We start from the raw sequence: 23,522 nt of genomic DNA, 5'->3' as shown, positions 1-23,522 counted from the left end.
TTTTCTTTTATTTATTTGTATATGTTTTTGGAGCAAAAGCAACTCTTTTTGGAACTAGTTGATTTATTCCTTCTAACGCAGGCTGTCCATCGTCATATCCCTATTCTCATAAGGGCCCTAGGGTCGTCACATTCTGAACTTCTCTGTTTAATATCTGATCCACCAGAAGGAAGTGAAAATCTTCTGACACAGGTAAAATTCTTTTTTCCAGACTTCATATCTGTTTGAATGTTGGGTATTCTCACTTTTTTTCTTCTCAATAGTTCTGTTAATAGATATGCTGATATGGTTTTTGTTTTCCTGCAAGGTGCTGAACATATTATCTGAAGGGACAACACCTTCTTCTGATTTAATTGCATCTGTTAAACATTTATATGAAACTAAACTAAAGGTTTTCCCATCAACAAACTTTCATGTACACTATTTGTAATCCAACTGTTTGTTATTTCGGTCCTTATGCGAACTATCTTTCTTGCAGGATGTTACAATTCTTATCCCAATGCTGTCTTCACTATCCAAAAATGAGGTGTTCTTCATGATTTTATTCTCCTCTTTTAATCTGTCATTTGATCATATAATTTCTATATCTATGTTTTTCAAAATAATATTTTTAGGAGTGAGTGAAGTTCTTTTATTAATTTTTAATGATTAAAAAGGGTGCATTTGAAATGAGAATCTTGTCAATATGCGTGTTCTTGTGTGGTCGACATGTCTTTTAGTCACATGCAGCAGAGAATTAAGATTTTCTCCTCCTTGTATGAACCTGAATTTTAATTTCTTTCTGGTATTTTGAAGTACTTGTATTGGGGTAGTGATGGGATTGTTTTTTAGTTAAGTCGGCATTTTGGTAGTTCAGTTTGTAAAAGAGTATCCCAAGGTAATGCGTTTATGTAGATTTCTACCTCATGCTACTTGACATGGCATTTTTACAAAGATGACAGTCATGCATCATGCTGTTATTATGTTATATACTTTCTTGGCAAAGTGAATGATTCTTTGCTTATATTGTACATGACATGTTTAAGCAAAGGATGAAGACTTTAACAAAAAAGTAAGCATAAGCGGAAAAAGAAAAAGAATAATGGAAGTTTCCGACTTCTGCTTGTATGTTAATTCCATGAATTCATAAACTTATTTTTCTTATTAATCCTCACGCTGCTCTGTGCATCTTCAAAAAGGACTAAAAATGAGTACAACTATGTTACAGTGTCTCTTACTTGTATAAGACAGTAACAATATGCTGCTGAAGTAACTATATCATGGATCCATAGAGTAGTGGGACAAAGAGAATGCATGTATAACGTAGCGGAAACAATAAAGAACGGAGTTAAAACCCTTGAATTCAGTGTACATATATAAATGCAAAGAGAGTTCATTTAACCATTCAGATCATTTTCTGTTGATGTGGTCTATATGATGTTGCATGTGGTGGCATGGTAGAGCATTACTTTCTGGTAAAAGAAATAAAAAATAAAAAATAAATAGAAAAAGGAAATTAGATATTGCAATAGGAGCCACCATGTTAGATTTACTGATTTTATTCTCAAGTGGAGGATATTTTTCGAGTAATATATAGTTGTCTTTCCATGTAAATTGGGTATCCAGTACCAGGAATGGTTAGCTTGACTGGTATGTCCAGCCACTCCAAAAGGTTTCATGTCCCAATCGGATGTGGTTGTGTGGTGTACTTACCTAAATAAATAAACAAATCTAACTGGATTAGCTAAGGCTTGCAACATAACATTGCAAGCAAGACAAAAATAGAAGTTTCTTGTCATATGTTCATAGTACCTTGATTGGAGTTAATATATTAGCAGGGGCTTGAAGCCTTGAAGGGACGAACTAGTACCCTATGCTCTGATACGTAGGAGTATGCAAAACCTAGAGTAGACATAAAGAGGGAGTGAATAGGTCTTGAAATGTTGCCATAGCTAATCAACTAATTTTCCAATGACCAGATTACACCAATAAATAAAGCAAAAAGTAAAATAATAAAACAATCACGCATGAACACATGATTTATGTGGAAAAACCTAGAAAAGGGGATAGTATGGAACCTTGGGCGAGGTAAAAAAAAAAAAAAAGCACCATGAAGAAAAGGTTTCAGACCCTTATCCCTATAAGCACCCGATTTATCTTTGATCCAGGCTGACGCTAAATACTCCACTTGAATTCTGTAGCTGTGAATGAACTACCCGCTCTTCATGCTATCCGATTCTTTTGTCTTAATTGTTCTCCAACTAGCATTTTAGGAGTTTATATATAGAGTTTGCAACTGAAGTAATTCGGTTTGACTGTTTAAATCAATTAGAAAACTGCTGTCCTCAGAGTTTGATCGACCCATTGATCAGGTTGATCATCAATAGCTCAATCAATCGAATCCCATGTTTATCTCAAAACTTCGGTTTTTAAATCCAAAAACAAATTCTATGCATTCAAAATAACTTTCATGGCTTTTTAAATACTAGTATAAGACTACGCGCGATGCATGTGGTTGAAAATAAATAAATATCATTTTACCAATTTATGATAACAGTATTAAGAAAATAAAATAAAATTATTTATCAAGAAAATTATTAATAAAATAAAATTAATATTGTGACAACCCAAATTCTATTATTTTTCTAATTCTTCCAATTATAATAATAATTTAGGTATTTATCTTTTCTACTCTATTCTCTTTCTAAGATGTAATTCTTGTAATCTGAAAATTTAGTAAGGAAAAAAAAAAAAATGAAAAAGACATTAAAAATTTAGATACAAACCAGATAGTTCGTTCAATATAATTATACCAATATATAGCAATCTACCAAGCAAGCCGGAGACAAAGTGGACAAAGTAAAAATACTATTTGGAACAATAATTAAAACCGATAAAACCCAAGTTAAAGCTAGCTTAATTACAAACCAAGTACTTCGTTCAATATAATTATACCAATATATAGCTTTCTAGCAAACAAGTTGGAGACGGAGTGCACAAAGTAAAAATACTATTTGGAACAGTAATTAAAACCCAAGTTAAAGCTAGCTTAATTAGTTTTAGTCCTTAATTAGTCTACAAAAGACATTTGTATATTAGAATTTTAAAAAATTTATTGTTTATATATATATATATATTTATTTAATAAAATAAAAACAATTTAATTTAATGTAATAGATTATTCACCAATTTCATTCAATAATCAATCAATAGATTTATTCACTTTACTCAATATTACTTAATAGTCATTTTTGAAATATATATATAAATATATTATTAAAATAAATAGAGAAAGTATGTTGAAGAATTCAAAGGCCCCTCTCAAAGTGACTTTTTTTGCATGGACATCCATCTTTGGAAAGATACTGACTCAAGATAACCTTAAGAGGAGGAATCAGATTGTGGTTAATTGGCGTTGCATGTGTAAGAACGACGAAGAAATAGTTGGTGATCTTCTTTTACATTGTCCTGTGGCTCAAGATTGCTGGATTTTGCTGTTGGGTTTGTTTGGGGTTTAGTGGGTTATGCCCAGATCTTCTAGAGGCTTGGAGAGGGTGTATAGTTGGGGTCCAAGCCCGTGATTTCTGGAGGGTCACACCTTTATGTGTATGGCGGTGTTTATGGCCTGAAAGGACTAGGAGATCCTTTGAAGGAAAGGAGAATCCTATTCGTCGTTGAAGTTCTCACTTATTAGTACTCTTTTTTGTTGGATTCTAGGGAGAAATTGTAAATCCTTGGAGGAACTTGTAGGTCTTTTGGAGTCTTTGAGGGTTTAGAGGCCCTATCTGGCCTTGTGTAGCTTTTGATGGATGCATTCCCCTTTTGAACGCTTTTATACAATCTTTACTTACAAATAAAAATTTAAAAAAAGAAAAGAAAAAAGTATGCTGAAGAATATACATGGTGAGCAAGTGAATTCTATCTTTGATCAATTGGGAGATGTATAGTTCACTATTTGATGTAACAGCCTTTTAGAAAACTCTATATATGAAAATAATATTATTGGTCATAAGTAATAATGTTGCTTCTATCAAAACTTATGAGAAAACTGATTAGAGAAAGTATGTTGAAGAATACACATGTTGATCCAGTGAATTCTGTCCTTAAGCAATTGGGAGATATATAGTTATCTCTTTGATGTAATTGCCTTTTAGAAAACTCTATATGTGAAAATATTATTATTGGTTATAAGTACTGATGTTGCTTCTACCAGATCTTTGATCAAGACACAGTATTAAAAAGAAAAGGGGAAAAAAAGAAGAAGAAGAGTTGAGAGAGAGAGGACGGACCAGTATTAAAAAGAAGAGGAAAAAAAAAAAAAAAAAGAAAAGTTGGGAGAGAAATGTACACTGCGGCAGGCCACAAGAAGAGAAAGGTCTGAAATAGCTTAATTATTACAATAATAGCAAAATAAATTATAAATAATGGTCGTTTAGGAGTATAGTTCATATAAAATTATTAGGGGTGGAATTTTATAGAAAGAAATAGAATTAGAAAAGAATACTTTTTTCTTTAAGAGTTAAGGAAAGGTTAGAAATAGAAACTCACGCACTATTTAGTTAATCATAATAATATAGTAGGATAAGTTAATAATAATAATAATAGAAAATGTTTGATTGAAATGGAAATCAAATTAGATTTATAATATTAAAAAAAATTATTTATATATAATATTTTAAAACTTATTTGTTTAGTTGATTATAATAATATAGTAGTTGAGAGAGTAAAAAACAAATAGAAAAGTGAGAGAGTAAAAAAGGAAATAGAAAAGGTTTAATTGAAAAGGAAATCTAATTAGATACGCAATATTAAAAAAATTATTTATAATATATATTAAAAAATAAATTAATGTACTGAAATTCAATAATGTTCTGAAACTCTTTGTACTTTTAATAATAAAATATAGATATGAGATACAATCTAAGTAGGAATAATGATTTGAATGCATAATGAAAACCCTAATCGGTGAGTTTGATCTTCAAGTGGTAATTTTACCTTTTTACCTTTGTTGATCTCATGAAATCTTCATGGAGGACTTTGGATCAAATGGTAACATTGACCTAACTAAATAAACTAACTTTTGAAACATAAAAAGGAACTGAAATGATAAAAATATGGACTCTGTTTTGTTAGATATTTGTCAACTTAAGTCAATATGTGCTATTGATCAATTAGGCTTTCTGCATATTAAATGGAGCTTAAAAATGCCCAAAAGTCTGACCAAACTGGAATGAGGCCTTTGATTATCATTTTGTGGACTGATTTCACTGGCATTGTCAATATATATATCATTATGTTACATTATGTTGATATTTTGGGAACTTTGTTGTAGCCTGAACTAGCGGTGGGCTCAATACCTGCTGTTGGGAGGATGACAGGGAATGGACAATGTAGAAGGGGAAAAAACTATCTTGAACATGTTAAGGGAGGGGGGTGAAAAAAAACACTATCACTGTTCTATATTTTTATTCACTTTGCTTTTACGGTAATATCAATTTCCATCTTTATTTTGCTGCGTCCTTCTACATTAAGGACTCTGCTGTCTGGCTGTGCTCCATTACGAGGATAATGGACACCTGTGTTATATGAGGAATCTGAAAACTTTTTTTTGTTCCTAATATGATCGTCAGAGATTGCTTTAACAATTTAAGCTTGTGTAATTCAAATGCCGCTGATATTTTTTGCTTAAATTAATTTTATTAATCCAATAATTGTATTAATCATTAATTTTGATTTAGGCTTGTACACCATTGCGCTGAAAGACTACAAGATGGCATCATTTGTTTTAATTTCTTTTGCGTGCCTGTTACTTTATGATGTTTACATAAGTACAACTCTATATTATTCTCAATAGCGAAAAAATAGTCAAAATCTTAATTTTTTTCCTGAATAATTCTTAATATTTGTTTTGATATTAATTTGTATAGTTAATTCTATGATATTAGGTTTTACCTATTTTTCCTCGGCTGGTCAACCTTCCCTTGGATAAGTTTCAGAGAGCGCTTGCTCACATACTACAGGTATGATTGATGCTTTTGCCCATTTCTTTTTCCACCCAAAGAGTTAAATTTAATATATTATATTGTTATTTTACATCCAACGTCATCTTTTATTGCTAGAAAAAAAAAACTAAGGGTTGCTGTTATACTCTTTCTGAAAAATTGAAGTTTAACTGATCTCAATTGGTCAAGACTGACAAATATATGTAGAAGATAAACAAATTCTTTTTGAGAATTTTTTTTATTAACACTGTTGAACATATATATGTAGATCTTTATTGCAATTTTGATTTTTTAATTTGTTGTACTCCTAAAGATATAAAAATTCAACAGATAAACTAGATAAAGCTGTTCAATTGAACAGTTTTTTAATTTCTTCTTTTTCTTTTTCTTTTTTTTCACCTAGAACTATTTTTCTTTATATTTTAGACAGCGCGCATGCATTAAATTAAATGGTTGAAAATGTTTAGGTTTTTATTTTCTTTCTGCAAAAACTCAGTGTTCTAAAATGTTAATTGAGACATATAACTTGGTGTTGCTTAAACTCGTGAAGTGCTGAGACTGTTGAGTTTCATGGCAGGGTTCAGCACATACAGGTCCAGCATTGACACCAGCAGAAGTATTGGTTGCAATCCATGACATTAATCCTGAGAAAGATGGACTTGCACTTAAAAAGGCACGTATTCAATTATTTTTTAAATGATTGTTTCATTCATAAATGAAGCATTACTTTTCCATTTGGTAGATTCTAAAGATGACTTCCAACTTTGCATCTCTATGTCATGCACACTATTTTCATTGCTACCTCCCATTATATTTGGTGATAGTGATAACCATTTGTGGTCTCAGTAAAATTGTGTTAAATCAATAAATGGGGAAAATACTGCAGACATTTTTTCAAGGTTTAGTCTTTAGATGGTTCAGATTTCTGGTATATGTTTCTGTGGACCTTAAACAACTTTACTCGAGAAGTCCTATCCCAAATACTTTGTTTGGCTGGGAGTATCTTCTTAACAGTGTCAAATGAGAGTGACTTGTTGCACATGTGTACCACATTTAGCGGTGACCATGTCATTTTGAGATGGTTTTATGGGGTATCCCCTGAATTTCCCTTGCATTACTCTTGTTGAATCGTTTTTTTGTGCTTCTGATTTTTGTTTCCAGATTACAGATGTTTGCTCAGCTTGTTTTGAGCAGCGCACTGTTTTCACACAGCAAGTATTGGCAAAGGCCTTAAATCAGATGGTAGGTAAATGTTATCCATAAGTATTTTTGAGCTTTTAGACCTTTTCATGTTGTTTTCTTCATGTTTTAATTGCTTAATTTTTTTAGGTTGACCAAACTCCTCTGCCCCTGCTCTTCATGAGAACAGTAATCCAGGCGATCGATGCTTTTCCTACACTGGTAACTGCCATTCTTCTTTTGCTGCATTCTATATATATTCCTTATATAAGTTTGCATCGAATCCATGATAACATTCGACAGTATAGGACCGCTTTTTACTGGTCCATCGGCAATTTGGAGATGATTTTGAGATATGGTCACCTAACTGTTATGTAGGATACTCAAAGGCGAATTTAAAATGTAAATTGAGCTACCTGTTTTATGCCTAATTTAATAGTTTTTTCCCGACATTCTCCAATTTAGTAGTCTGTATTAGCTATAATGTTTGTTTCCAGGTTAGAAGACAATCGTAAATTGTAAATTTAGCTGCCTGATCTAAGTGTGAGACTAACAGTTTGTTCCGACATACTGTCCAGTCCAGTAGTCTGTATTAAGTTCATTTCTTTCTTAATTTTATTGCTTTTGGTTAATGAGTTATTATTGGTCTTACTGATTTATAACTAATAGTCATTTATTAAAATAAGTGATTCAAAAACAAAGACGTAGATAATAGTAGTTCTACCATTGCTGCTGCCTGCTGCAGCTTACCTACTATCAATTGTGCTGAGAGTAAAAGTAATGAATTAAAACTCCAAAATGTGCATCAGAATCATGCATAAACTTGCCAACATGTATGACAACATCATATCCCGAATTAAGCCTGAAGCATTCCACCAAGTTTCTGTGGAAGTCCTGAAACTTTGTGAAAGTTGCCCTAGCAGCAGTTATTTGACACGGTGGAAGAAAAAACAGAAGTGGTGTCATTGTTTTAACATTTTTATAAGGTATAAGAGAAGGGAGAATTACCCTTTGGAGACTGAACTTTTAAAACAAAAAAGCATTTCCTGATACATAAAACTGTCTTTCAATGCCGTGCTGTTTTGGTCTTTCAATGCCACGTCGTTTTGGTCTTTGAAATCGAACTATAGGGGCAAAATTTGTTTTGTCCAAAAGTTGTATCTTGAATGCAAATGGAACTTTTGAGGTTATGTATATGGTATTTATCATTATCTGCAGTCAATGCTGACAGTGGGAAACATCTCATAGTTTGTGTTTATCAGGATATGTTTGTGTTTTATATATACAAGTGATAGAATCATAGCATGATATTTAGAGGGATCTAGTAATCGTTTTATACCAAACATGCCTGCTTATATCCAGGTTGATTTTGTCATGGAAATTCTCTCCAAGCTTGTGAATAAACAGGTATATTCACTGAATTTGAAGTTAGGCTCTCTTTCCTTTTAAGATTTTTTTACCTTGTGGTTTTAATAGCAGTGATTATTCCTTTATAACTTACCTTATCAAAAAAAAAATATTCCTTTTTAGCATGACTATGACAACTGATTCTTTTTGTCTATGAGGGATATAGGTGTGGAGAATGCCAAAATTGTGGGTTGGTTTCTTGAAATGTGTCTCTCAGACACAGCCACATTCTTTCCATGTATTATTACAGGTACCAGATGGTCTGTTCATAAATTGAAACTTCTCATTGCCTTTTTAGTCCCTTTAATTTATACAGCTTTTTTCCCTCCATTTGTTGCTTACAGTTACCACAACCACAGCTTGAAAGTGCTCTGACCAAATATGCTAACCTCAGAGGTCCCCTTGCTGCTTATGCCAGCCAACCTATTATAAGAGCTTCACTACCTAGGTACATTTTACTTGGATCTGATTTTCCATTTATCTTAATTCAAAGCAATTAGCTAGTGACACCCTTCATTTTGATTAGTGTTGGTAATCTCTATGGAGGCCTTTTCTGCACAACACTATAATTTTTGTTAACAAGAAGGCAATACACTTGATTTCTTATTGTAAATTCAGTGAATTATAGAAAATTCAGCAAGTTTCACTTAGGAGTAGTTACATGTTTATGATCGACCCTATTTTGGTTTCTCTATAAGAAAATAATTTTATAGAATTACGGAGTGTAAATCGCAAATTGTTTGCGACTTCTTTCAGACTGGTAGATTTACTTTAGGAATAAGGTTGTTAAAGCTTAAGCTTTTGGGTAATCTATTTTTTTTTTTTGGTTGGATAACTTTAGGTTGAACTTCAATTGCTCCAGGCGTTTAGTCCTAATCTTGAAGGACTAAATTTATGTGTTCTACCATATATGGATAAATTTTTCAGGATTCACAGCATTTCTTATTTTTACAGAGCCCTTTGTGGATCCCAAGGGTAGATTTGGAATTCATCTGTGTACATATGTGGCGTCTCTTACATAATGAAACTAAATTTGTATAACTATAGTTTCTTCTTCTGATCAAGAGCTAAAATTGAATTGCTTAGTGTTTAAAACAATTGAGATCACCAATTTAATGAATGTGTTCAAACCACCTATACTGCTATACTGCTAGGGATTTGCTCATCATGATCATGGTCTCGCTTCTTTTTTCTCAGGCTGTTTGGGAATGTTGAAACAATTTCCAGGATTCATGATGTCCCAAAATGTAAAGAAATATATATTTGTAATTAGTTAAAATGTTGTGTGATGATCTTGCGGACGGAAATTTTTAAATATATCATTGTTATGGTGCAATATCATGGCACGCTATGTCAAGAGTTTGGTATATCCAATTGCAAGGGAAATGGATCTTAAACTTAACATTTGGTCCCTTTGTTCTAATGAAATTTGTAGCGCACGTGTATTTTGTTATTGCTTTTGTGACTACTTGCAAATAAAATTTTTAAAACTGGAGATTGGGTTTCAGCTTCAAATTCTTCAGTTGTTATCAGGCCTTTTATTTTCTTCTTTTTCACCGAAGTCCAAGGATTTGTTAATTTGGAAGATCATGAGATCCTTCTTCCTTCTTTTTTTCACATAACGAGAACATGATTTCTCCAACTGCTTAAACATGTTAAGTTTCTAATTGAGATTGTTTTATGGCATTAAGCCATGTATTTTTTTTTTTATATATTTAGAGATGTTCGTGTCTGTAAGCCATGTATTTTCCACATTTGGTGGTGCTCACTTTCTTGGGCACGGATCTGGTGACTTTCAATGTTGTTCATGTGTTTCAGTAACTTTACTAGTTTCCATTCTGGCAGATCAACTCTTGTACTTCTTGGCCTTGCAAAAGAATCACATGTGCAGCAACCAAGTATGGCATCTTCTTTGCATGCTTCAGAGACTAGTTCTTCAGTTCATGGTGCGACACTGACTTGATTTTTGGAAGCCTGAGAGTTTAAGAAATTGGCCAGCAACGCCATAACTTAATACATGGACCAATCAGGTGTTGGTCCTGATCCCCACGCTTCCAGTTCTCAAAAATGCCGTACAAATTGGAGGGTTCTATATCCAGCAGATCACTTCAGAGAACGGTGTGCTGATCAGTGGAACCCTGGAAGAATTAAGTTGGGTCAGAGGCATGTGGGAAAGCAATTCTACCAATGAATTACACTGCTGAAGTTTGCTCCATTAACAGCTGCTCGCGGAATGTACCATAGTTGTATTCTTATTTTCCCCTATTTTGTTTCATTTTTTATTTAATTACAACGTTCACTTCCTTTATAATCTTTTGGCATGTTTAATATAAATATCTGTAATACTGGGTACGTAGTTGTCGCAAAAAGGATGCAGTTCCCTTCTTTAGGTCAAGGGAACCGAGAATCCCAATGAATGAATGAATACATAGAGCCTTGATTGATAGAGTATATAATACACAGTACGAATAAATGAATGAATACAGAGCCTTGATTCATGATACACATTCTCTCATTTGTGGCATGGATTTGGTTAGGTATTCAATCTGTCAGATTTATGGGACCTACTGACCGGTTGGTTGGCACACTGCTTCCATGAATTAAAACTACACCCTTAGCCCGGGATGCAATACAATATTTCTAGATGAAGTCATCCAGTGCAACCATGAATTAAAGTACAATCTGAGAAAAATAGAGTTATCCTTTTTTTTTTTCTTTGTTCATGTCGGATAATTACCAATGACTGGTCTAAAGGAATATTGCAATTCTCCTATTGCGTTAGGCATGGTAGCAAATTAGAGCGGTTTTCCCGTTATTAGCCAGGTTTGCATGTTTGTATCAAGGGTAAATTGCACCACCATCTCACGAGGTTGGGCAAAGTACACTCAAAAGTCATTTTTCGACACCACCATCTCATGACGATGGGCAAATTACACTCAAAAGTCATTTTTCGGCAACCACTGAACAGGTTAAAAAGGTCAAGTAACAATCAAAACCAACCCTTCCCCCAAAGCTTAAACATAAACATAAATGTTCCGGTGACAGTTTTATTCTTATTATTTATTTTTAATATATATATATATATATATATATATATATATATATTAAAAATAAATAATAAGATCTTACCTTTCATTTTGACAAAAATGATAATAATAATAATAATAAATAAATAAAGTAACGAGCTTTTGGGAACACCAATATTCCAGCCTCAAATTATCCGATGATGATTGAACTGGGTAATATTGTTAATAGTATGTAGTCAATTATACCAAGAAATGGCGAAAACATTTTCTGGCCAATTATGCGTAGCATGAATAAATTAATCAAAATCAAATACTCCTAAGCATGCCAATTATAATACATAGCATGAAATGAATGAATCAAATAAAAGATCAATGCTCTTCCTCAATACAAAGAGGCTCCATGTTGCAATGACATTGGTATAAAGCAGAAACGCCCACTTGACAAAATTCTTAGGAATGCATGGGCAAAAAGGGCATTTCAACTACACTTAGGGCTAATGCCCCTTGTTTTTTAGTACAAGGCCTACCTCACAGACACTATATTAATCCACAACAGGCAAAACCACAGCATAAACATCTTCCAATTTATAGAGGGGATGAGATGAATTTGAGAAAATTTAGAGGCGACTGCATCCTCGATCCCCGAAAAAAGCGAAAAAAGACTTTTGTAGCAAAAACGAAATTCCGTTTCTGCAAAAGAATGAATGAAGAAAAAATCTACCAAGCAAAGATAATGATTCTTCCACGTTTGTGTGTCAGCTTAGAATCTGTCATTTCTACCATTGCATTTGGTGATAACTTGTCAGGAGGATCTGCTCAGGGAAGAGGATACCACCAGCTCAATACGGAACCCAGAACTGCCATGAAAAAATAATAGCATAAGAAATTTTTTTCAACAAGTACACCATAGAGACTGAATGCATCTCTCTCTCTCACACGCACTTCTCTTGGAGTATTGTTACACTGCAGCATTATCAAATTATACAACTAGAGATAATAAATAAACGACTAATACATTTGTATTTGTTTTTTTTATCTTTTACCTCCAGCAAGAGCTTTTTATTTGGTAGTTTTTATATATTTCTTTAATAAGCTCTATGTAAGCAAGCATCCCCAACCAACAAAGCCCAAAGCAAATAAATACATAATGCGTGAATCAAACCTCTTCGGGGCTCTCAGTACCACGATTATAGGGTTAAGTCCATCACTCAACGGGGAGAACAGCATCAAGGTTCTTCTGAAGCAGCCAGCCTCGGGGGTAGACAAGTTCGCGAGCTTCCAAATGGATATGCCAGTTCATGATCCTTGAACAACCAAGGGGTACACCTTCCATTTGACTTTCATCTTCCACCACTTGTTCTATAAATGTGGTCTCCTGTGACAAGCCACGACTATCAGTGCATAAATGTCACGTTGAAGGCACAAATTTAGGTGCATTCAATTTGTCAAATATTGTAGTGTGAAGAACATATGAAAATGAGATGATGTGATGCATACTTGAAAACCTTCCTTAACAGTGTCTAACTGCCGAATTGGAGCTGAAGTGTGGCGTTTCCATCTCTTCGGCTCCCACAATATGGTGCTGTTGAACGCAAACCCTGACATATCAACATGAAATCTACGCAGTCTTTTACTCTTCTCATTTGTGTGCCATCCAATTACTAGACTTCCGTTGCATACTGGACCTTCCAATACTGCCTTGTTTTTGCTTGGTGTAAGCATAGCAACAGGCCACGTGCCAAAACGGCTGAAAACACAAGTGGTAAGTATTAAAATTTGCAAAGAAATATCCAACAACAAAGTTCCACCATTTGGCAAAGCATCAAATACCAGACAAAAGAAGAAATTTTTTTGATTGGTTGTTATATGAGGAGAGGTTAAAGATCTAACCTCATCAGCTCATCCCAATCTAACAAATTAAAATTAACAATTTAAAGATAGAGATCTGATTTAGAAGCAAGATCATAGTACGTAGTCTTCAATTTTATTTAGAAAGAACAATTTAAACATCAGCACATTTTGTTCAGGTGGGCATGGGTATGGAGGATCTTGGGTTAAGGAGAGTTCATTAGTTTCAACCAGTTAAAATAATGTCATAAGTAACCACCAGAGGCTGTAGCCTAGTGGTATCTCCTCTACCTCCCAAAGTGGGAGGTGAGGGTTAGAGTCCCCGTATGGTAAATGGCTGTACGAGTTTCAAGCCAAAGAAAAAACAAATCTTGTCATAAGTATGAAAGGATAGCAATATTATAGGATAGGAGTCATTGTAGAAAAAGTAAAGAGATTGATGCATTTAAGTGTCATGCAATAAGATGGAAGAATGTTACAAATAGAAGCACGTGAGAATTTCAAAGCTCAGCAGACTAAGTTTGAACCAAAGTTACCAGAACTCTCCTCCTTATACAGAATCCACTTCCCATATTCCATGGTTTTGTAATCCATAATTTAGGGGAAAGCACTTGCCTCCACAGGCGGGAGCTGGGGGAGGGAGGACCGGTGCAGGGCGGTGAAGCAGGGACGCCTCCGCAGGCGGGAGCTGGGGCAGGGAGGGGTGCAAGGCGGTGAAGCAGGGACACAAATGGACAATCTAGGAAACTTTTAAAGGAATTAGGAAAATAAATAAATCAGAAGCAGACCAGCTTCCTAAAGCATTATTTTCATTGCACAAATGAAGTTTTGAATTTGCATATGCTTCACGTTATTAAATATTCTTTTTAACTCAGTTATATGTTCCGCCAATGTTTCCATAACAATAAAGTAAAATCTATGAGGATTCAAATTTGTTTCTTTTTACTTCCTCTACGCTTTAAATTTATTCCCTAGGCTCTCCAATAGTTCAAGACTGATTCCCTCGACCACATTTCAATGATTTTTTAAACTGCATTTCCCCTTCATTATCCCCCGTGGCGGCATTGGGGATGACCGATTGATTGTGAATTAGTTACTCAACTGTGTGTGAAATAGATTTCCATACAAGCTCTTTCTGTTCAAAAGCTTAAGCAATGAAGAACCTAGTAACATGAGTGTTATCTCAATAAAAATTACACCAATAACTACAAAGTAGATTGCAATACAATAGAACACGACAAACTGATATAAAAGCAAATGAAGGTAACAGAATGACTTGGACCTATAGGGGGCAGGCATAAGCAATCCAAAAGAGAAAGGTAACATGCATTGAGTGCTTGATGACAAGGCAACTTTACATACAGAGACAATGTTCTAACCAACAACGCAACTAAATTAATTACCCAAAAAAAACAATGCAACTAAATTATCATATATCTAGATTTCAACTTGCAGCAGTGCATCATTATAACAAATCAAGAATTGAAGGAATTTTACAGAAACTAAAAGTAAAATTGAAGTAAAAGTTACCTGATTTCTCTCATACTCTCAAACAACTCTAGTGAATAGATATTATCATCATCTGCAAAGTAAACAATCCCATCAAGTTTATGGTGTTCAATGTGCTCGAGAGCCAAGTTCCTTTGGTGAACACCCCGGTCCTTTATATTTGTCAAGTTTTTCGTGCAAACTAAATGCCTGTACATAACACCAGTTTTCCTCAGTATATCTGCAGTTTCCATTGATGCCGAATTCATTTCCACCACAATCCACATAAGTGGTGGAGGAACAAATCTAAGCACCTGCCCCAATCTATTCAAGTAAAATGCCTGAAGTGCACGGTTATACGTTGGAGTAACCACAATTAACTGTTTCCGGGGAATGAAATCAAACTTTTCTTTCATACTCGACCTTCTCTCAACACCTAATTCCACCATATCCAGCTCAAAATCCTCTGGTTTCCCAACAACGTTATTTACTTCCTCTTGAACGTTTACAAATGGTGACTTGATCTCAAACGAAAAATCGTGATTTCGAACATCAGCATCATTGCCGAAAGGGGCCATACCTAATAAGAACCCTAGCATGAAAAACAACAAACACCTATAGAACGGCCTCTTCCATGTTTGGTGACCTTTACGCGAGTGCCGCTGGAGAAAAACACCGGCGAAAAAACTGTGGACTCCGCCGCCAAATGTCGACAACGGCGACGAGTATTTACCATTAGACAGAAGTTTATGAGACGGTGACGACACCGAAAACGGACTCCCTCCGTTCTGATACGGACGGTCGTGGTACGGCGAAAGAGTTCTTCGGATCGAAGCCATTCACCGAATCACACAGCATAGAGAATCGATTCTTTTACATGAATTCAATCATATTTAAAGGAAATTCAACACGGTCTGAGCAAAATCGGCCAACAAAAAAACAATAAACGGATTGCTGTAGAGTCTGTGAGTTGAAGATCCAAGTGAAGGATATGATAGATTGAGTGAGGAACGAAATGTAAACCCTAGAATATACAAATCGGAAAACGTACCTATCTGAATCGAGTTTGGTGACGATATCAAGCTGACTTAGAGAAGAATCACAGTCTCAGGTGATGATCGAATCGATATAGCAAAGAGTGCCAATTCACTTCTTCGTGATTCGAGACTCGATCGATCGATCGATCAATTGCTTCGTCCAATTGCAGAGATTATCTTTAGAATTTGGCGCTGATTGGGGAAGAGAGAGGCGGCTAAGATCCAGAGCCTATTGTTCTTTTCAGTTCTCGCAGGAGAGAGAATGTGTTTAGAGAGAGAGTGTGTTTGTGGGTTTTTTCAGAGAGAGATTAGTGCGCACTACGCTCCAGCTAGGCAGCTGGGTTGGTTGTGTGTTTGTGTGTTTTTTCAGAGAGAGATTAGTGCGTACTACGCTCCAGCTAGGCAGCTGGGTTGGTTGTGTGGGTAAAGTACGCGTGTGGGTCATTGACCAAGTGGCACGTGGCGTGTTGTCGTGGAGGAGGTACGCTTCTTGGTGTTTTCTTGGGTTACAGTTGTCGAAGAGACCATGATTATTACTACTATTATTACAATTAGCTTTCATTACTTGATAATAATGGGGTTGGAGTTGAACGGTAATCATTTGATAATTGAAACATCATAAGACTGTTAGTTACTTTTTAAGCTTTTAACCCAAGTTATTTGGAGTAAATTCCTTTTTCTAACTAAAAAGTTGAGTATAAATAAAGTGATACTCAAAAAGAGAAAGAAAATAAAAAAGAAAAGTTAATTTGATCATCAGAAACTATAAAGTGTAGAGTGCAATTCTTATAACAAAATTATTTGGTCCCCTAAAGTGAGAAAAAAAAAATTTAATTCAAACAATGCCTAGGCATTACTCATAATCTAGAGCGTTAAGTTCCTTGAACATATGTATTTGTATTCGAGTCCCTTTTACTCTTAGTTTGAGAAGATAAAAAAAATAAATGTTCCCGTGTTAAAGTCCCCTCATCTTAATTTGAGAAGATAAAAAAAATAAAAATAACATACCTCTTTCTAACCTTTCTCTTTTATTTGAATTTAAATTTTGGTGTGTAAATTTTTATTTTATTTATACAAAAATTGGTTACAGTTTAGAAAATTAAATTCACTAAATAGGGGTTTGAATTTAATTACAAAAACTTGATTTGTAATTGAATTGTGAATATGCTAATCTAAATATGATCTATCTATTTAATTTTTTATTGACAAACTTTTCTTTGTGAATTGAAATTTTTCAATAGTTTTTATTTTTTTTTTTTTTAAAAAAAAAAAAAAACAACATCACATGCACATCAGTAGTTATTGATGTCTATTGGTTAGGAATCTGTTTTCATGCAATTCCTACTCCTAACTCTTCTTTGAGGCAGCAATCAAAGTCAAAGTTTGGTCTAACGAAACTCGGTCAATACATCGTTTATGGGCTGGATCGGAGGTTCAGATTGTGACTTGGAGCGAACTTGGACAAATGGATTGTACATCTATTAGATGAGGGGACCGCGCGAAATTAAAACACTGCATGTGTTTTATGGTGGGTTATGGAGCCGGTTAATTGCTTTTCAAATGTTTTTATTTAAAAAAAATTTTGTTTAATGGGTGTTCGGTTGTATGTAATTAAATAATTAAAATTTGTGAAAATTTGAAAAAAAACAACTAAGAACATTCAACTAAATTTTTTTCAAATTTCACAAATTCAAATTTCAAAACTTCAATTCCATACGGGCGAACACACAGTATTTGGTAACTATTAAAAGCGTTTTTAATAGTTACCGGATTGAGTATAGTAGAGCTTTTGAATAAATATAGAATTTGAAACTTTTGAAATTGCGTCGAAGAGTTGCAATGAATTACCTAACTGAATGGTTTTGATCTATGAAAAACACCACTATGTTATGCATATAGAGTGTATAACCCTCTATACATTCTAAAAATTCCCAACATTCAATTTTGAAGCAAACAAGCACCTGAATGCTGAAAATACTAAAGTGCCCCTTTATAATTGAATAAAAAAATAAGTAAAAAAAACTAATTAAATGTGAAATAACTAACATATAATTTTGGTACAAGTAAGGACCTGAATACTAAAAAGACTAAAGTAGTCATCTATAACTGAATAAAAAAATAGGTAAAAAAAACCAATAAAATGTGACAAGTATGTATATATATATAAGGACAATATCGGAAAAGATAAGGGTATTTTTTAAATTTTATATCTTAAAAATGTCATGTGCAATACACATGAATAAATTTTTAACGAAACAAATGACATCAAGCCCTTCTTTGCCAAATTTTTTTCAAACTTAACGAAATTATATACTCAAAATAAATTATATGGGTGTTATTTGCCCAAAATGTAAACATTACGGGTATTTTTCTCACTTTTCCCTTATAAGAGCATTATAGGAAGAGATACGAGTGTTTTCAAAATTTTATATCTTAATAGTGACTTCAAGTCATTTTTTGCTCATTTTTCAAACTTAACGGACTTATATACACAATATAAGCCATTCTTTACTCATTTTTTCAAACTTAACGGAGTTAATGGAGTTATATACCCAAAATAAACGAGAAGGGTGTTATTTGTCCAAAATTAAAACATTAAGATTATTTTTCTCACTTTGCTCTATGCAAAATAGAAATGAAGAATCTCATTCCCTTATTTTTGCATAAATAACCAATTAAAAGCCTGACAATTCACTACAACTAATCGATGTAAAAATCATTTTTCAAGTTTTTACTATCAAATATAGTAACATTATATTAAAGGATAGTATTGTAAAATTAACAATAAAAGTGTTTTAAAAAATATTATTACCAAATAAATTTATAAATAATTTAATTATTTAAAGTACTTATTATAATATGTCACCAAACACCTAAGATGTTTTTTACCAACAGTAAATTTTTCACAACTTAGGGACAAAAATGTTTCTTTTATTCTAACAGCAACGCCAAACAGGCTCAAAAGGCCTCACACTTTGATTAACAATAATAAATAAAAAGAAAAATAAGAAGAAAAAAGGCAGGACAGTATTCCAATTGATACAATATGTATCTATGCATCACAAGTAAATGAAATGGCTTACTTTATATATATAGATGGTAAAGTTAAGTTGTTTGCTTCCAATTCTCGATTGCACCTTGTTATAGAACTCTTGAATTATCCATTGTGCCTTAATTACATCAAATTTTTAAGAGAAGAACTTAATCCATCTCAATGAGAACAATATAAGAATTACAGTATATAGTTATAATTTCGTATTAAAATTTATTTATAATAAATCACATGCTTTAATCAAACTTTTACATAATATTTTTTATAATTATTTTCTATCAAACTAAATTGTGATATTTGACTAGTTAGTATAATTTTATTTTAAGATATTTTGGTATGATTTTTTAATAACAAGATCGTTCAAATATGAGCAATGGTGCTTTGCATTTGAGAGCATCGAATTTAAAATCCAAAACCAGGGCAGAGCCAATGTATGTAGGAGCACTTGCCCGGACCACTATAATACATATGTAATTTGCTTTTATTTTTTACATACATATATGAAATTATTTATGTTTTGCCCCCAAATTATTAGTTTTTAAAATTATCTCTTAGTTTTTTTTGGTTCTTTTCTCTTTTAGTCTTTAAATTCCTTCATTTAAAAAAAAAATTAAAAAAAATAAAAAGACTCTTCTGCTTCTCTACGAATCTAGAACTCTCTTTACTGAGCGAGACTCCACTTTAGTAAAGTTAAATTCCCTTCCTAAGTTAAACTTTATTTTTTTTATTTTTTTATTTTTCATTTATAAGTTATGCCATTTTTTTTCTTTTATTATTACTATTATTATTATTATTATTTTTTCCTCCTACTTCTTGAAATTATTCTTCTTTTCTCTCTCTCTCTCTTATTGTTTTTATTTTTTAAACACTGCACTCTTTAACTGAAATCATAATTTATCAGGAAAAATGATTTTATTTAATTTCAGCTACTTGTAGCAACATTGACTCCATTTTAATCATAACTAGACAACTTTCCTTGGAGAATTCATTAACCAACCTGAAGAAAATGTTTAATCATGATGCCACCTTAAATGGACATTCCAAAACCATGGTCCATCATTTATATTTGAAACTAAAGACTACTAAAAGTTTCAAAACATTGGTGGTATAATTAGAGGAGGCATTTATGAGTTGAATTGCCTGTCTCAAACCTACCATATCCACCACATAAAATGAGTTGTGCATCTTTGTTATAGTTAAAAATGTGGGGATCGAAGCTGTAATTCGATTTAATAATGTTGTATAAGTATTGCTTTTAGGGGTATAGCATTGGTAGAGATTTAAGAGGTAAGTCTTTGAAATCTAGTTTTGAAACCGCACTCCTGACTTGAATTGTGCATGTGCTCAGTGTTACGGGCCGATATACGTGTTCTAAAGAAAAATAATAATAAATGTTGCATAGGCATTGTATCCTCCATATAATTGAATAGCATGTATGTTACGTTGTTAACTTGTTGCATTTTTAGTCTAACATGTTGCATGCATCGTTAATTTAAAATGTACTAAATACTACTAGACCCCAAAAGTGTGACATCGCTCTCAATGTATATTTGATCGCATTTATTCTGTATATGACCCGTAAGAACGAACTAAAAGAGGAGTCCATCTCACACAAACCTACCATATTCACCACATAATGAGTTGTGCATCTTTATTATAGCTAATAATGCCAGAGTTGTAATTCAATTTAATAATGTTGCCTAAGTATTGTATCCTCCATATAAATGTATATGTATGTATGTTAAGTTGTTGCATTTTTAATCTATTGCGTTGCATGCATCATTAATTTAAAATACTCTGTATATGACCGTTAAGTAACCGACTAAAAGAGAAGTACTCCTCACACAAATTCCTAAATCCATCCCTGGCAAGGTTTCTTACTCAATTCCAATGACTTGGAGGTTTTTTTTTTTTTTTTTTTTTTTTTTTTTTTTCTTGAGCGAGTGAAGATTACATTACATATTTGATTGGAAAATTTTATTTAAAGATTTTAAACTAGGTCAACAGTTGGAAGGTGATTTGAAACTTGTCATTTAATTGTAATAATAATTTTCCATTATTATTATTATCATCATGGTTTTAAATTTTAAACAGAGAAGTTATGAAAATGATTAATTATTGATAAAAATATATATAGAAAATAAAAAAGAATCTATACACATGTAAAAATGCAGCCAACCAAGGTAGACTAATAAATGCAGTCGCCTCGATAGCCCTGTGGATTAGTGCCTCTTGTGAATCTTGAAGTGTCAGGCTTTGACCCATTACATCTATTAGAGCCAGTTTGAAATTACTCTTAGAATGTTAAAAACATTTTTAATAGTAGAACTGGTATAAAAGTGCTGTCAGTAAAACGCAGTTAAGCATTTGGTGACACATTGTATAAAACACTTTTTATACTTAAAGCACTTTTAAATTTGTTTGGTAATAATGTTGCTTAAAGTACTTTTATTACTAGTTTTACTATATTACCCATACACTAAACATATATTAATTCCCTAATATTAAATATTATAAAATTTCACAGAGTTCAATAATTTATAAAGATCAACTTGTATTTTTTATTATTAAATTTCACATATTTTGTTTATGATATCGAATTTGTATTGAGTACTAAAATATAAATGAGTTAACATATTTGTATGATAATTAATTTGTATCTGATTTGGGATCTTCCAGTAATAAAATAAGCAACTTTGTTCATATGCTATCTAATAATGAAATTTAATAATATAATATTTTGCAATATAGACAACATTTCATAAAATAAAACTAAACACTTTAACCACACTTAATAATCTTATTACTTGTTATTTAAGATAATAGTATAAATGTATTATAGTTATTTTTAAAACAAATTACAAATCATAATTTATTAAAAATTAAACATATAACAATTATATAATTCAAAGTCCCAAAATAAATTGAGATTGGAAGGCTGGAGAGTCCAAAATAAATAAGGATTTTAGTTTGTTACAGAGTCCATCTTGTTTACTATTTGTTTATAAAAGGGATACAATTGTTTTATAAAAAATATAAAGGGATTAAATTGTCTAAAAAAAATTAGTTACCTAAAAACACGGACCTCTACCTTAACGCAATTTTTAAAGTTACGATTCCTAACTTCACTTAAACACGCTTTTTAAACCTAACTTCTACCAACTATAAGAGTGTTTTTTTTTTTTTCATCAAACACATTACATTGCAGTTTTTTAGATTAAAAGTGCTTTTTAGTAATAGAGAATCAATCCCAAACACCCACTTAATCTAACATGTAACACTTCTAACCTTGAAAAAAAACAAGAAAAAAAAGTAGGCAAATAAATTTTAAAGTAAAAAATCCCTTGACGTATACAAAAAGCAACCAATCAGGTAGATAAACTGATTTTAGAGGTAGGTGTGGTCTCATGATTCAATTTAGCACCCAATTTTGATACAGTGTTTATTCAATTTAGTGTGTTTAATAAAGCAATTTGATAATTTGAATTTCACTGAAAGCCATAAGCAAATAAAATTTGAAGTGACAGGTACATCATTTGTAAGTAAATTCAAAAAGATATTAAAAAATATTTATTTTTAATTACCACTTAAAAACCTCCACACTTAAATTTCAGTAATATCTACTTTATTTTGTGGGGGAAAATTTGTGATTATTTAGTTATATTATTTGAGTCATGATATTCATACTTGATATTTAGGCTTATACGTCAAAGTGAAATAATTATTGCCATTGATGCTTGAAGTAATGTAGTCTGTCAATGGCCATAATGGTTTCATTTTGATAAATAAACCTAACTATTTGTGGTCATTTATTATTATCATTTTCAATTTTTAGAGTTCTTACCCAAAAAAAGCTTTGGAAAATCGTTAAGCAGATAAAAAGATTTAGAGTTAAGGGGTTGCTTTGTGGTCATTTAGTTGTACTAAAATTGTTCATTAATTATTTTTACACTATTATTAAATGTGCAAAGTGTTTCAATATTTCAGTATTTATTTATTAATATAAAAAATATTTATTAATCTATACTATTATTAAATGTGCAAATTATTTCAGTATTTCAGTATTTATGTATTAATATATAAAAATATATATTAATGGATATAAAACTCTAAAAATTAACTAATAAAAGTCAAATTACCTATTTAGTCTAAATCTACTATTATTAAAAGAGTTTTTATAAATTCAAATTACAATATCCCTAATAAATCTATACTATTATTAAAAGAGTTTCTATAAAACTGTAACACAAAATCTATATCTATATTGCTATTATTATAAAAGATAATGACATTCATCCGGCCCGGCCCAGTTATGATTATGTCCTTATGAGGAGATGACATATGTTATTATCCTAATAATCCAAGAAGCCTGTAAATAGAGGCATTGAGGAAGGAGGAAGGGTAAATTCAGAGACTCACCTAAGCCTTGAAGAAGTCACAAATTCTCTATACTCCATTTTTATTATTTGCTTCATATGTAAAGAATACATTAGAGAATTGTATT

At 32.3% G+C, this 23,522-nt stretch overlaps 2 protein-coding genes across 6 annotated transcripts in view; one reads left to right on the top strand and one right to left on the bottom strand.

Annotated features, from left to right (window-relative positions):
• LOC132276874 (uncharacterized) overlaps window positions 1-11,023 on the top strand; it is a 44,776-nt gene extending 33,753 nt beyond the window's left edge. For 2 of the 3 annotated variants that reach the window (XM_059778509.1, XM_059778508.1), the window contains exons 17-27: window positions 82-192; window positions 308-391; window positions 479-526; window positions 5,925-5,999; window positions 6,559-6,654; window positions 7,143-7,223; window positions 7,311-7,382; window positions 8,523-8,567; window positions 8,734-8,817; window positions 8,912-9,015; window positions 10,413-11,023. In XM_059778509.1, the coding sequence (XP_059634492.1) occupies window positions 82-192; window positions 308-391; window positions 479-526; window positions 5,925-5,999; window positions 6,559-6,654; window positions 7,143-7,223; window positions 7,311-7,382; window positions 8,523-8,567; window positions 8,734-8,817; window positions 8,912-9,015; window positions 10,413-10,530 (918 nt within the window). In that variant the 3' untranslated portion in view covers window positions 10,531-11,023. Of the gene's footprint in view, window positions 1-81; window positions 193-307; window positions 392-478; window positions 527-5,924; window positions 6,000-6,558; window positions 6,655-7,142; window positions 7,224-7,310; window positions 7,383-8,522; window positions 8,568-8,733; window positions 8,818-8,911; window positions 9,016-9,764; window positions 10,026-10,412 lie in introns of those variants that run through there. The other variant, XM_059778510.1, reaches the window with a different exon arrangement.
• A 909-nt stretch (window positions 11,024-11,932) lies between these two features.
• Window positions 11,933-16,319, bottom strand: LOC132278569 (probable beta-1,4-xylosyltransferase IRX9H). Of its 3 annotated transcripts, none has more exons than XM_059780387.1 (5): window positions 15,981-16,317; window positions 14,972-15,892; window positions 13,091-13,340; window positions 12,756-12,968; window positions 11,933-12,450 (listed from the first exon to the last, which is right to left on the bottom strand). In XM_059780387.1, the coding sequence occupies exons 2-4, from the start codon at window positions 15,766-15,768 to the stop codon at window positions 12,798-12,800; spliced, it is 1,218 nt and encodes a 405-aa protein (XP_059636370.1). In that variant the 5' UTR covers window positions 15,769-15,892; window positions 15,981-16,317; the 3' UTR covers window positions 11,933-12,450; window positions 12,756-12,797. The 3 variants fall into 3 exon arrangements, with proteins under 3 accessions (XP_059636370.1, XP_059636371.1, XP_059636372.1); XM_059780388.1 differs by having other exon boundaries at window positions 14,972-15,843; XM_059780389.1 differs by having other exon boundaries at window positions 12,776-12,968; window positions 14,972-16,319.
• Window positions 16,320-23,522: the final 7,203 nt, after the last annotated feature.

This window comes from Cornus florida, unplaced genomic scaffold (genome assembly GCF_030987335.1).
Source record: "Cornus florida cultivar Cherokee Brave unplaced genomic scaffold, ASM3098733v1 CherokeeBrave_3.0.0_Hap2_Chr10, whole genome shotgun sequence".
Lineage (NCBI taxonomy): Eukaryota > Viridiplantae > Streptophyta > Magnoliopsida > Cornales > Cornaceae > Cornus > Cornus florida.
The sequence above is the reverse complement of the archived record's forward strand: the minus strand, read 5'-3'. Positions and strand labels throughout refer to the sequence as shown.

Bases quoted from the DNA above. Each gene is read 5' to 3' on its own strand.
- LOC132278569 (XM_059780389.1), bottom strand. From the start codon at position 15,768: ATGGCTTCGATCCGAAGAACTCTTTCGCCGTACCACGACCGTCCGTAT. The intron at 13,341-14,971 runs GTAACTTTTACT...TTGTGTTTTCAG, and splicing joins GAGAGTATGAGAGAAATCAG to CCGTTTTGGCACGTGGCCTG. The intron at 12,969-13,090 runs GTATGCATCACA...GGCTTGTCACAG, and splicing joins CTGTTAAGGAAGGTTTTCAA to GAGACCACATTTATAGAACA.